The 15,884-nt window shown below is 35.8% G+C and overlaps 1 protein-coding gene across 3 annotated transcripts in view; it reads left to right on the forward strand.

The window, feature by feature from the left end:
* LOC113396542 (visual system homeobox 2-like) overlaps window positions 1-15,884 on the forward strand; it is a 100,900-nt gene that overhangs the window by 14,821 nt on the left and 70,195 nt on the right. For all 3 annotated transcript variants that reach the window (XM_064217176.1, XM_064217175.1, XM_064217177.1), the window contains exon 2: window positions 14,946-14,999. In XM_064217176.1, coding sequence (XP_064073246.1) covers window positions 14,946-14,999 — 54 coding nt within the window. The remainder of the gene's footprint in view (window positions 1-14,945; window positions 15,000-15,884) is intronic.

Raw genomic sequence — 15,884 nt, forward strand, 5'->3', positions numbered from 1 at the left:
CTGCCTCTCGTTCGGTCTCGGAAAAGTCGGAAGCGACGATTATGATAATGCTCCCCCGGGCTGAATATAAATTGGGCGCTTATTTACAATGAGTTATTTAATTCGAGCGCTGTATGATCTTATTATGGAAATTTTATTAACGTTTATGGATTATTATGTAGTTATTTCAACGTTTCGCGATCATCTGAGCACTTAATGACTCACTCGTAATGCAATCACTATTTTATGACTATCTTAACGGGACCCGGAATTAAATATTTCCTTTTAGATTAATTTCTACCATTTCATTTTATTCCATGGAGGTACGTACCCTTTTTGTTCAGTTACCCGCGATGACTGGCGTGTACTAAATATATTAAACGTTATATAAAATATTAATATTAAACGTACATCGATTTTATACAGAATGTACGCGCTACAGTCTGTACCCGTCTTGAAAGAATATTGACACACATATTGTTAACCCGTTTGCGGACGGTGCCGGGTACCAGTTGTATGACCACCTCGCCCCTGCCATGTTTGTTTGTTACCAGAACAGTATCACTCTAAGCACTTATTTCCACAGCGGAACGCACCCCGAAAAATCCATACGCCGCCCGCCACCCTCGCCCACCCTCGCCCGTTTTGGACTTTTTAAGCCAAGATGGCTTAATTTTCTTCAGCCGGCGTTATTTCTTAAAAACTCCATTAGTATCGCGTCCGGGTCGCTACCGGGGCCGGTTTACGCTGGATTAGCATTTGAGATGGCCGATTTCTATACGCGTATTTTTTATTTTTACGCGGAGGGGAATTCTTTAGAGGTTTGTTTAGAGTGCTCACTGTTGCAAGTACTTAATTACGTGCCGAATTTCAAGTTCTTAATTGCTTCCATGTTTTATTGCGATTTTAATTTCTAACGACTCGTTTAATGTTTGCGAACTCAGTGTCTGGATTCGTTACTGGATTGTGTTCAAGTAAAGTTAATTATGTACGTGCTTAAGTACCTATACATACCTATGTATACCGCGAGCTAGCGAAACCGGAGGCTTGAAATTTTTATTTCGTTTTTATACGTTTTCAAAATAAATTCTAGTAACTCGTATTTTATTTTCGTTTTATATTTCAAGTTATTTTTTATTTATTTCGACATTTCGACAGAGCAGCCGCGGTCATGAGCTAACTGACAATAAAAACGTATGATTGCGGTTACATTTTATCAATGTACAATTATTTTTAAAACATACGTTGCGTGAAAAACATAATATTTTTACATAAATTGTAAAAAGTAAACAACGCTTGAGACATACATATCTACTGCTTATCTTTTGTTTGCGTCATTTATTTCGTGAATTGCAAGTATTTTCAAAAGGACGGAGATTTTTAAAGCTTAGTGTAAAACTTCAATTGGGTTAGTTCGTGGGCGCGGAACGGCCGCTGGCGTCGTCATTGTCAATTAACCTGCCTCGAAACTGCGCTGACAATTACAAGTTAAATATAATATAACCACGGACCGCTCGGCGGTGTAAAGTTCATATATATTTAGTTCTCATATATGATTCGTCTTTTAAATACCATTAATGCAAATGCAAAGAACTGTTAGAAATTAATTTTATCGTGCTGTCAAAGACACGTTAAGCCGTCGGTTAAATAGTTGATCTTTAACTTTCATGCAATGAAAATAAAGATGTTAAGTAACGTTGATGGAGCACAGTATAGTCTTCAGATGATAGAGACGGAGGGACCGTGTTTCGTGCTAAGATTGCATTAAAATATTACTTTAAAAAATAATAATGGAAAAACTTGAATTAGTGTCTATGGAGACACAGTGATTAATATAAGAAATAGCAACGGTATCTAAAAGTTGGCTATGGCATGCATTGACTATGGTACGGATTCTGCTAATGGATTATCTCGGAAAACAGATGACCATTTTCAATAGAACAACACGAGATCAAAACAAACTTCATTCTAGTATGCTTTGACAAGCAATTTTAAATGGGCATTTCGCAATAGAAATAGATATACCCCTGGAATGTAGATTGTATCGAGAGGAAAATTCGAACAACTTTCTTAGTGACTCTTTTAAAAAAAAATCTTTGAAATGAATTAAAACTCGAACTAATTTCAAAAGTCAACAAATACTAATGACATGCTTATTTGTCTTTTGATTAAAAGCTATATTCGGTGACCCTTTCTCTATCTTGTTATGAGCACTGGAATACCGCGCCGGAATCGGTTCTAAACCTCTAAACCTTGAAAGGAGGCGTTTATTCAGCAAAACGACATTTACAAACACTCACCCCAAAATGTTTATATGAACCATTATTTAAAGAAATAATTTATTAATACAAGAGTACAAATCCATTTGTACCTTTCGAGGTGTAGCTTGTGATACTTACTATTATTTTGTCTTATTGAAAGTATAGTCTTTAAAAGTCCGGGCAAACACCGAATTTGATGTACCTAGTTTGTGTTTGTAAGCAAACTCCAGCTTAAAGGTATGAAAAAAAAACAGCGAGGACGTCGAGTAAATATCGGCGAAATATGTATTTCATACCGGAACAGCGAGATAGAATAAACTACTTACCTACTCTCCTCCTGAAGAAAGGTTTTCTTTGTCGATGTAACTTATTTTTATACTACTTCTTCTTTTTTTTTTTTGAATAAGGTTAATATATTACAAGAGTCGCACTTTATTTGCAAATGATGACGAACACGATTACATAATCCGTCAATATGAATATTTATCTCTACGTGTGCCCCGAGCCTTTATAAAATCATTCGTGGCGTTCCGTCTCCGTATGGAGTCGCTATTTTCTTATTAAGCGCGAAACCGAGGCAATCCCGGACTTAATGAGCGCTTCCCGAGATACAAAGCTACGCCCGTGCCTTGCTCATCCACTGATAGAATAATTTCGCAGCAATACAGGCGATAATCGCGTGGCATTGTGCTGTAAACGTGTTTGTCGTGTGAGCTGCCATCTTGTGGCGTACGAGCTAGGAGTAAATTAGTCAGGTTATATTAGTCAGAATATCTTAACCAAGAATATATTTAAACCTAATAGACTGTTTCTTATTTTTGTCAGTCGTTTTAAAATTTTCACTGTCAGTATTTGACACGGAGTAATATACTTCTTATTGTCTATGGCTTGTACTGATTTCCTGTTGTAGGCTGTTCTGTTTATAATTGGTATTATTGCACTTATAGTAGACATTACTCAAATTATTATTTATCAATTTTGAGAGTCAGAATTCACCTTACCGAGATATCTAAAAATATAATATAATTAATGTTAATATAAATGCAACAATAATAAAAAAATAAATAGGTACATTGTTAATTCCTAGGTATTTATAGCAAAGCTCGGTCATGTCACTGGCTCGTCATCCTAAGCATCATTTTCGGATGCGGCGGAGGGAGGTGGATTGTTCAGTGTTTAGCGTTCAGTCACAGCTCTCAGTAATTAAGCACTAATGCATTAGCTCAGCGACCCGGTCAAGGTCTTAGGAGTTTGTTTGAGGCCTCGCGTCTATAACACTTTTTTGTTGTTCAATATTATTACTATTTAGGAACTCTTTTTTTATATGACAATTTCATACTTAGTCTTGGGTAAGTGTGTTTTACGTTAGATTTATATTAAAGATTTATTTAAAAAAAAAGTTGTTTATATATTGAATATTGTCGTAATAACTATCTAATCTGCATGTACTTAATAAATAACATTGGTTTTTATTTACGATATATTTGACACTTAAAATACTGTTATGTACCTATGTATATCTGTAAGTGCTCAGAGTATGGGATATTGCAGACCCCATAGTCCATTTAAGTATAAATAGCTTCCTTTAGTCTCGTTTAATACAATATGAAATGTTACATATGTTAATAGTTTACTTAGAAATTATAACTACTTTTTCAGATCAGAAGCCTTAGCGAAAATTCAAATATTGATTCCATACGAACGAGGCTGTCCCCCGCCCTGAGCGTGCTCGCTGTGTCAAGCAATACAAAGCAAAGACATGTTAATTGTTTATCTTTTATCTTCGAAAACCGTCTAATGCCGACCTTAATGAGGACAGAATAAAGCTCAAGTTCAAACGTCGCCCCCGTGCAGTAGATATCGTCGAGACACATCAAAGGCGGAATGCCAATCGGTTGTTTTTATCGTTTTCTCTAGACGAGCTCTCGTCCGCGCCCTCCGTCGTGTGTAATGAACAAACTATATTTGATTACGTTTTACCGATTTTTTAATAGAATTTTCGGTTTTTAATCAACGAATAATGTAACGTTCACACAGAAAAACGAACAAGTTCTGAATTTAATTTTCGCGCTGACCGCGTCATTACGTTTGAAACATCGTCCCGCGTAAAAAACTCAAAAGTTAAGTAATTACATTTTTATTTATGTTCTTATAACTTTTTTTAATTTACACGTACGATAAATTCTCTTTATGTTTAATCTTCACTAATTTTAAACAAAATACATGAGTGTTTTGGTAACCATTAGAGTGTTAGTCTTCCACTCGAAGTAGACCGAGCCTTCTGTGGAATAACATAAAACCCAAGAAATCGGTTCAACAATACGTACCGGCAACAACGCTGCCGGCACTGGTACAGGGCACGGCCTCGCCGCAAATATGCAATAACTGCACGGAGGTGACCATAAGTCGAATATTTGACAACAATTTTTTCACGCAATTAACGCCATTATACGATTGCATATAGAGATTGAATTCGCGTGCAGAATTAACGACAGGTAGCGCGTTATCCGTTCACCGGGGCAGGAAGCGTGGTAGGTCGCAATAAACAGGTTTCATACTTCATCAACCCAAAATATCTTGATCCCTCGCTGTCACATCACTTTCTGTTTTCGGGCCGGGATTTTCACGAGTCGGGGGGAGGGGAGTACGTCAAGTTTGGTTGGTCTGGAGTACAGGGCTCGTATCCCCAGTGCTCACTTCACACGTTCGACAAAGGGCCCTAACTGCCTGCTATTAACACTGCTCACCCCCCCGTGTTGGGTTAGTGATGTAAACACCTAATGAATATACGCTAGTCCGTCTGTATTTTGGAAATAAACGTGATATGAAGTTTTAATTAGTTATAATAATTATCCATTTCTTAACAGGTACAGGAACATACCTGGAAGGTATTTGATAATAATTGTTATAGAGTATTGTTTGATGCATTAGCTAGTTATTAGGCAGTCAGAGGTTACGCAATGTACAAAATTGAATTAAATGGCAACATTGTAACTTTAAGTAGTGAACATAGTCTTCTGTCCGTCAGTGTAACGAATGCAAAAAAATACGAAAAATATAAAAATATTTTAATAATTGCGTCTCTCCATCACTAGACGCCCGCTGCCTGCGGCCCTTTAACAGTGCTAATTATTTGAATTAAAGCCCAAAAACATTCATGATAAGATTTAAAATTGCTTAAGCCTTCAATTTACCATTCTGTTAAACCGTTTACAGAAATTTCATCCTAGTCCGAAAAGCTTAAGACGTAAATTAGTTTGATAATATATTTGACAATGATTTCGATAGAACAAGCCGAGAAGAACTCAAAGCAGTCGCAATATGACGATATAAAACGACAGTTTATTTATTCAGAAGCATCAGATAGTAATCAGATATTAACAACAATATGGCAGCGCCGAGGAAGGGTCTGCCTGTATAGTTTCCACTTCCTCCGCCTGAGCGCCGAATTATACCTAGATTTAGCTTCTCATTACCCCATGTGCTCTATTTATTTCTTGACACTAATCGTATACCGGACATGGACGTATGACATTTGTAAAGTAATTTGTTGGTTTTTGTAATGAACAAACATTTTTCTATATAGTTTACCTGTTCTCTGTTTCGATAATATTTTCGTCGTTGAGTCAGCTATATAAAGGGTATTTCATCTCAAGCCACGGCCTGCTCAGAGTTCGTACGTGTTAGTACGTGCAGTTTAATTTCAAAGTAATTATAGTATGGCGCTTATTTCTCCCGCTTCTTAGAGTTTAGTAGCTTGGCTCGCCTCTATTCAGATTAAGTAAGTATATAACAGCGTGCGAGGTATAGTTATTAGCTTTTACTTAAGCTTAATTCAAAAGCAGTTCAATGGCGTGTGTTTTTCTTTTTTTTTCAGAAAATATTCCTTCCAATACCCGATATCTCTATATAATAAACTACGTAGGTTGGATTTTACGCCAGCGAAGTGTTTTTTTTTGTTTTAATGATAAAGTAAGTCGGTCTATCTAGTCATCTATTCATTACATAAAGTTTTTCTGAAGTCTAGACAAAACGAACTAGGCGCTATAGAAAACTATTCAGAATAGTTATATATATATTTATACGAATTTATGCAATTTGAGTTTAATGTGGATTGAATCAGATTTATTTGTCAAGTAAATCTATGATGTAGCATGATATAGAACCGCTCAACTGAGTCGTATACTTATTTGCAAAAGTTTTCACATTCCACTTTACAAAAAGTTAAGTTATGTACATAAAAATCTATTAGAATTCTCATGCTGATAGCACGTATATAATTAATTGTACCTACTTCTGACCTATACTTATGTCTCCTTTTAATTCTCCTTAATCCTCTTAATTGGGGAATTCGAATATAATTCGATTGTAATCTTCCAAGCTGTTCCAATATTGGGGGGGGGGGGAGGCTTAAAAACACAAACACGTAAAAACTTATTGGTACCTGATTAGTTTCTTAAACAAGGAGGAGGATACACCCTCTGGGCCCTTCCCGTTCTCATCACTATATATGTTAAATAAAAACACAATATGAGTGTGTACGATTATTTACATAATGTGCATCTTTTATAATATACCGATGGAATTGGTTAAATTTAATTTTACTTCATAAAAAAATAATTACAAAGACTTTAAACTCTATGCAATACAAAACGAATATATTGTATCAAAATATGGACCATTTAATGTATCTGACATCTGCTGGTCACGTATAGATGATCAAAAGTTTTATGTTTATATAAATAAATCAATCATACAATATATTAAAGATGATAATAATCTGAAATAAAATCTTCTATATAAATACCTGACCTAATAATTAAAAAAACAACTTAACTCAATCGGATAATAGTAGCCACACAGCTTCTTAAGTGTGGTTTTAGTTTAGCTTAAAGCTGCGGCTGTATTTACTCTTAGATAAAATTTGCTATCACCGACATTCAGTTCCCAAGCTGCTGTACTGCCCACTATCGAGTGACTGTGAAACCTGGTGAAACAGTCGATACGTGTATACGATCTTAAGTATCGGTCGATAAATCATGACGGTTCTCAACTTAATAATAATGTAACTTTTTACGTTAATCAAATCTTATTACAGGCTAAATTACTTGGTGTTAGGGCTTTGTGCAAGCCCGTCTGTGTAGGTATACCACCTCATATATTCTAAAGTGAGTCAGTGTAACTACAGGCACAACATTTTAGTTCCAAGTTTGGGGGCGCATTGGCGATTTAATGAATGGTTGAAATTGTCATGTTTCTCAGCAGTGACGAACATTTATCATCAAGAGTTGCTTACTAATGACACGTTAAAAATATATATTATACTGTGTTCTATTTTTAAACCTTTATTATCGACTTTTTTTGTAGTTTTCAATTGTTGCAACATACAGTTTATGTGCCATTAATATTAGCTACCTCAATATGTATATCTATGTTTTTTAAACATATTTATGTAACGATTCTACATATCAATAATATGTAGAATGGAATAGCTTAGGCTTCTCCCGCTGCGAGAGAAGTCGAATAGAAAAGCTCTGTAATATAATATATATTCTCTCATAATCATGATTGTAGTAACATATTAATTTATGAGAATAGCACAAGGGAAGGAGGCGGGCCGCAACATGATTACTGTTAACCCTTACTCCGCCATTGTCGTGATTCAATTTGTTAATTTTATTCGTAAATATTTTGACAGCGCCGCAGTGGCCCGGTATTGTATTGTGCAGTAATCCGGTGTTAGGGAAAGTGTTACTTCCTCGGGCACAAAAGGCCGGCTCCTAGCTCGAGTGTTAACAATTGTGGTTTTTGTTACACATTTTATTCGCTGAATAGATTCGACTGCTCGATCATCCGGACGCGGTGTTTGAGATGAGACGTTTGACTTATTCATTCGATCACCTTTGTACTTCCTTACCGAATATAAAATTACAGTTGAACGTTTAATCTTATCTAATGAACAATGTTCTTAGCATTTATGACTTCCTTATACGAGATATCGAAATAAATGTCGAAAACTTCTGACGATTAACGAGTTAGCTGCTGGAGTTCAGTTACCAAAAAAATATCTATACTCGCCACCTTACTTAAATATTTACGGTTACACACAAGTTACGTGTATCGGCAGAGGCTGTGGACGCACGGAGTCTGGTAATGGTAATGACGTTACTGTGCGAACTAAAAAACAAATATATAATTGTAAGTATAAATACATTGAATTTTTATTGTAAATTACATATGATTATTATTAAAGCACTTGGTTGGACCAGGAGTATGAAGAGGTTTCTCATGATTTTTTTAAAGTGTTTTAATCACTCCAAACGTTCTATTTGACAACTCGATTGCCGGTGAAAAACGTAAACCGTTGCTATGTACCCGCAGTACCTGTCAATGGTCATGATAATACTTTAAGCTGTAGAATAATATCATATGTGTACAGCGCGATAAATAACAACTAATGTGCAGTATTTTATTCTGGTTGTCACTTAAAATATACGGCACACTATAAAAGTAATATACTTAGTTATATTATACAATTACATTTGGTACGTGGTTCGCTACACATTCATTTAGCTCTACTTAACTATATTTCTATATAAGGAAATCAAAGATAATATATATATTTTAACCTGTTTTTTTATATTTTTAGATATGATGCGTGTTTACCCACAAACGTTTAGACGGGATCATTATTACGGAGTAGCGCGGTCAGCTGAGGCGCCATCCGTTATTTTGACAAGTTTTTGTGTAATAACTTCGCAGAAATATTAATTCTGTTTGTTCAGGCCACTGGCGTTACGCGCCTCCTCGAGTGTGACGAGTGTATTCGCAGAATTTCACAAGGTTCGCACTAAATTGGTGTTGTTTTTATTGAAAGTGGAGTTCATTTCTCACCGCTCGTCAGTTATTATTTTCTTTAATTTTATTTTATTTCTTTATCTAAGTCTTACAAAATTTCTATCTCTCACTATAGGACTATAGGCAATTGTCAGAATATTCACCAGCTTAATTGAATGAACATCATCTTACCACAGGTGTAGCATTCGAAAGCAACTACCGAGGTAGTTGCTTTAAACCGCCCGACACCAGCGATGCGACTGACGAGATGAGGTTGCTGGTCAAGGTGACTGCGTTCAGTTTATTCGACAAGACGTTTGCGGAATTTATTAGAGCATCCGAAACGTTGGCAATAAAATTTCAATTACCGCCAACCGCCGACTTAGCGTGCATCTCGAATTATAAAAGGTCTTTTGTTCGCGGATTAGCCGGCGAGCGGGCCGTGGTAATTGAAATAGCTGCGAGCATTAGACGGCTCACCACCGCCAGCCGGCCCTGACCCCCGGCCCTCCCCAGACCGCCCCTGGCCCGGCACTACAAGGGTTAATTGGCAAGTTTGCCAGAGGTCACCCGCTCTGGACGAGCGACACCATTGTAACGCATTCTTGTAGGATTACAAGTTTAGTGTGACAGAGCCATTTTCAATTAACCGACCCTAAAGTCGATTAGATATTAATTTATTGCTTTCGGATCGGATCGGAGGCGCATTGCGGCGAGGATTACTCTTTGAAATATCACTTTTGCAATTTCACTAATTATACATATTAATGGTGTAACTGTCGGCCGTGACTCGGAAAACTTACTAGTCTTTTAAAAGTTTCACAACTTGAGACCGTTTCGAAACATCGAACGTAATAATGTAATGAGAAATAAGTGGCTGTAAGTCGTGAGATTCTAATTAGAAAACACGAAATCACTGAGTGTGCAATAGATTCTAATGTATCTCTAACTGGATATTAAATCCTTTTTATATATTTTAAAACAAATGACAACGAACAGAATTCAACATATAACTCAATCCACGCAATCGAAACTCTATTGTTTCCCAGTCTTTTAAAATAACTATCTCAAGTTTAAAATGCACGTAAAATGAGTGTTTATCGTATGCATTTTACAAGCAGTGCGTACAAGCCTCGCGACGTGAGCTGAATGTCAATGTGGTCCGCAAGATGGCGGCCGTGCCCTCGCCGTGCCCGCTTCGTGCCCGCTCCGTGCCCGCGCCGTACGCGGTTCACGCGAGTATGCTATTACGCTTTGATAGCCTACCACGAGCGCCCTCTACCGCGCTTATTAAGCGACCAATTTAAATAATTACAATGTTGTGCAAATTTGATAAGTAGACAGATGATTATGGGAGCGATAAATATACCTACGTATAATTACTATATTATATACAATTTAATATTTATGTTAAACACATATTGTTTTCTATGCAGTCATATGTTCTTAGCAGAGGTGTATTAAAATATTCACAGAAATTTTTTTATTTTATGGTATGTAATCTTATTGGGAAAGAATATATACTTAATTCCTTTAAACTGAAAGAAAAATACTCGGAATAATAAACAACAATAATTTAAAAAAGACTATATTTGTGATTATTTGCAATGAAGCGATATCTACAAAGTTGTAGAGGCAGCCAGTAACGATTTAATGATAATTAATACAGGGATATGGGAATGATTGACAAGCAGCAACGCATCGCATTCATTAGCACTGACCCTCTCTCAAGTCGGTTAAAGAGGGTGCCAGTAATTCGGTGGGGGATCGTAAAGTTGCTCCTACACTTGCCGTTCGACACCCAAATTACTCGAGAGTGGGAGGGAAGGCACATTTGAAATAGAACAACATTTTTCATAACACCAGTTTCGTTGTAAAATATGTTTATAATAACAATTTAAATAAGAATAATTCTTGATGAATTTAAGATGCGCAAACATTTATGTAACTACGTTAAGTTCTACAGATTTAGTATTGAAGGGTTGAACTCTACATTTATGTACTTTGATGTTTGACGAATTAATGATGACGATTAATTAATTGAAGTCTTGTGAATCTTTATCGGCCTTTTCCATACAATATATTTTCGTAACTCATTAATAAAGAACATATACAGCCTACTTTATTTAAAAAACCTATATGTAATAAAAATCACAATGGCGCCGTTGCCCTTATATTTCTGTTAATTAAAGAATTCTATTGATGAGGGCCGATACGGCGACGTTCGGTTGTTGGGACATCGCATTGTCTTGACGGGTTGATTGAACGACGAATGTTTTTAATTAACTGTTTATTAAACGATCGATTTATTGATCAATCTGTCAAGCGAGTAACTAGACTAAATAAATAGGCAAGATATGTACCGTCTGTTATTCATTCATTAAGCTGGATAGGAGTCGCTGGGGACTCAATCATACCATTGCGACAATTGTTTATTGGTCTCTAATAATCCAAGTAAAATATCATTTTAGCCGGTCCGTCTCTATAGTCTACTTTCCGAAACGATCGTAGTTGTAATTACATTTAATTTAAACATGTAAATTTGTTACTTAAAAGACTTTCTAAGAGTGTACTTGAGCGTACTATTTTTTTAATTTTATAAGCTCTGAGTTACCGACTAAGAATGTTTAAGAAAAAGACGATCTTATTGTGAATTATGTATGAATAATTGTTTTGTGTTTCGAGGTTAAACTATCACAGTCAGACAGATTAGTACCAATAAAATAATCTATGGAACAATTAATATTTTGTAAAATGTTTTATGTCTCTTTTTAAGCTATCAGTAAAGTAGGGAATGATTATTTCTTACAGCGTCTTCTTACAATGTCTATGGGCGGTGATGACCACTTGCCATCAGGTGGCTCATTTGCCCGTCCGACTACCTATTACATAAAAAAAAGCTTGCCACTAGTGCAAGGCTATTAAGATGGCGTACCTTACACTTATTTATTTCATACGTATGTTTACAACGTGTATTCATTTATATACATTACATAACTGATTATTAAACAGATGGATTATATCGGATTTATAAAAAAATATTCTCCTACAAGAACTTTTTGCAACATCCAGTATTTTTTCGTTCAGATCGTTAACAGCTCGTTAACAGTCCACTGCTGAGCAAAGCCCTTTTCTCATCATGATGAGAAATCATGGAGCTCATTCCATCACGCTGCTCCTGTGTAGGTTATTTGATACAGATGTTGCAGAGTTTCATATAATACATGTATGTTTTCTTTCGCCAGAGAAAACGAGATAAATTCTAGTTTTTAGAAAAGAGTCGTAAGTGAGTCATCGACATTTTCTATTACAATATCAACACAAAATTCTCAAAGAAATGGTGCTCGCCTTTGACTTTAACAGCATGTTAAGCTAATACTAATATATCCTAGATATATGGCATTTAGCACTATTGGCATCCTCTCCTTATAAGGATCTCTACTTTACCACGCTGCTCCAATGCAGTATATTGTCGAATTACAGCTTACCATTTCATTTTCATTCATTATGATCTACAAGAAGATTCCAACTTCCAAGTAAAAGTATTTTAAATACAATACAATAATCAGGTGTCATTTCAATAAAGTTCATTAGAATGTAATCAATAATTTCATCGCGACCTTTCTTCAGAAACACAGTAAATGTTTTATAATATTTGATGACATTATAGTTTCATAGCCCCGAGCAACGTTTTAATTTGACTCTAACGGACGGCTCCATTACAGTTTAATACGTGTACAATGTAAGAACATATATACGCTGTTAGGTAATGTCGACGCCAATCTAAATATATAAAAATTTAGGAAAATATCAGCCGCGAAACGAAACGGTAAATAGTGTCGTGTACACATAACTAATAACCACGTGACACGGGCACCACACCACGCGACCGTTACCGTCCGGTCAACACCTCCGCATCCGGCCGCCAGCACAAAACCACCATTACGCCCACTCACCGCCACGTAATTGAGGAAGTCTTTATGCCCCTTCGTACTTATAACTTTAAATGTAGGGAAAAATAATAGTCGTGGCGAAACGTCTTCGATTTTCTGAATACGCGATTACATTACAGTTCGCATTGTCAGGTTTTTTGTCCGGTGTTTGGAACACGATAGTGGCTCGGGAGAATAGGATTTTGCAATCGCCTTTGTTGGTTCGGGAGTGAACTAGATATGAGCTTAGTTGGAAGTAAAACTCATCTACCTATTACCTGCGTTTCATTTCATTGAATCCTGTCGGTAGCTTTTAAATTAATTTAGTAGGTGTGCTATTTCTGACGGCAATATTTTGTTGTTGTTTATTTTAAGATCTGTTGTATCAGCCCCACTTAAACCTATTCCAGAGATGAGGCATCAATTATATCATATTAAGTTTTTTTTTTTATTTTATTTATTTCTTTTTTTTGATGAGTTTTAAAGAATACTTTATCTTTGTCTCTATATGAATGATCAGTGTTGCGGGCTTAGACATCTCTACTATAGCAAGAAGACATATAATCAAATGAACACCGATTGTAAGTGCGTTTTAAGAATTTTAAGGACTTTTTCTATCTCTTGTTCATATGTTAACACCGGCACCCCGAATCAATACTAATATTACTAATATTCAATATAATTAACTACTTATCAAATATTGGGTTACTGAACTATTGTCATGTAATTATTATTTACTAAACTATATTCCCACATCCATTTTTTATAATTATTAATTTTTCATTATCCCACTCGAATCAGAACTATTCTAACCGTAATAATTGCCTCCGTATATTTCGGATTTATCTTTGATATAAATTTATTTAGAACATTTTAATCAATTCTATTGTAAATATAGTATTAATTAAGCAATTTAAAGGGCTGATGTTGGAATCCCGACAAATGAACCAATTTCGAAATAGAATAGACTTAATAAATTTTGCCGTAAGACAAAAATATTTACGTGCACTAAAAAGACGAGGTCCCAGACATCAGACAAACGGAAACATTTAGACCTCAGAAATAATAAGTTACATTTTTAACTCTGTGTTATAAAATAATAAAGCTCGTATTATTCTTTACCATTTTTGTTCGTTATAAAAGTTACAATTATACATTTGCATTTACTAACAATTACCTCTGGTTTCGAACATAAAACATTAATTAACAAAATGGTTTCTGTGATTAATCTATGTGTTTTGCAATTCAGTTCTCTCATCAAAATCCACAAATCTTTTTAGACGCAATACTACAAATATTTTTAATAAATCGAGACAAAGTACAATTAAAGCTTTATTGGCATTGTTGTAACAGATTTAATTATTATCGGATATTTTTATTTCAAACAATGTTTTTGTCGGTTGTAAATTCCGCTTTTTGATTAAAACAACTATTTAGAACTTTGTTTTAATAAGACGTGTTCATCAAGACCGGACAGTTGCTTGCTTTGTTGGCAATGTTTTGAGTCACTTGTTTTTTTAACTGTTGATGAAAATATACCTGAGTAAAATATCGTATAGTATAAATATTATGTCAAATTATTACTCTTAACCTAATTTCTCTGGTAGACAAATAACGATCGCGTTAACACACGTCAATCGCTTATTTTCGAGGCAGATTGTAGCCGTATGAACGCATTGCTTAGGAAATATTTACGAATATTTCCCCACGAACGGCATGGTTCTCGGCGACGTCGCATCTAATGTCTGTGTCGCCCTCAGCGAAAAACAATTCGTTTTATCTGCAGTAAAGTCTCCGAAACGACCTAACGACGCTCCCCCGCTGCCCGTGGGCCCGCTGGCTCAGGTAAATCACGGCAAGGAGTTTTAAATTGAAATTCCTGTAGGAAGTGCAGTTAATTGTTTTGTAGCTTAATTAATGTATCGCTTGTTCGCAGGTTTCCCGCAAATAAAGTCGCCCTACAGTCCCTCTGCGCAGCCTCATCTCACAGGTCAGTGTCACGATATATTTATATTTCTAAAATATTTTAATTAGACGAGGACGTGGAAACACTAAATAAAAAATATATACTGTTTTATAGTAATGTGTTTATATACTTAATACGAACGCAGATCATAATAATTCATTTGTGTTTTAATTATTTCGACTACTCGTAGACACCGAGCAACTTTAATAAAATTAATTAATCGATAACTTTTCAATTAGAAACTCCACCTAAGTAGTAAACATTTCCGATAAATTTCTCGTCCCCACGATGACATAAAGATTGACAACTTTCTACATTTATTCTGTTGTAGTTCTGGTAACTTTTAAACATTGGATGATTAAAAGTTCGTTTCATTGTGTAACCTGATGTGCTTTGAAAGTTTACGAATGATTACTTCGCTAATTAGAAACATCAATTATTTTATACGAAGACACAAATTTCCCTGAAGCTATCGGTATTTGTGATGCCGTCAGGCCTCCGGCTGCAATTTCTATATTTTGAAACTAATGCTAAACAATACACGCTGCTGATTTAGGAAAGTGGCTGGAGGTGGTTACGGGGGGACTACGTGAGGGGTGGGGGGTCCCTCGTGTGCACCCCCCTCGCCCCGCACCGCACCACCCCTCCCCGCTGTACCCTCGGCCCCCGCCTTTGTCTCAGTAATGAATCCGCCAAACGTCAAACGTCACCGCGCAGGCTCCGACTACCCAATATCATAAATCATATGCCAATCTATGCCCCAAAGGAAAATCAACTTTGAACTTTTCGCATTAAAGCACTTTTCTCGATAACATTTTAGATATATGTAACGTTTTGTGTGACTCAAAAAAGAATTTGCTTAGGTAGGACGTGAGGTTTTAGAAAATATCCTGTTAAATGCAAATTAGA

This window comes from Vanessa tameamea, chromosome 15, assembly GCF_037043105.1.
Source record: "Vanessa tameamea isolate UH-Manoa-2023 chromosome 15, ilVanTame1 primary haplotype, whole genome shotgun sequence".
NCBI lineage: Eukaryota > Metazoa > Arthropoda > Insecta > Lepidoptera > Nymphalidae > Vanessa > Vanessa tameamea.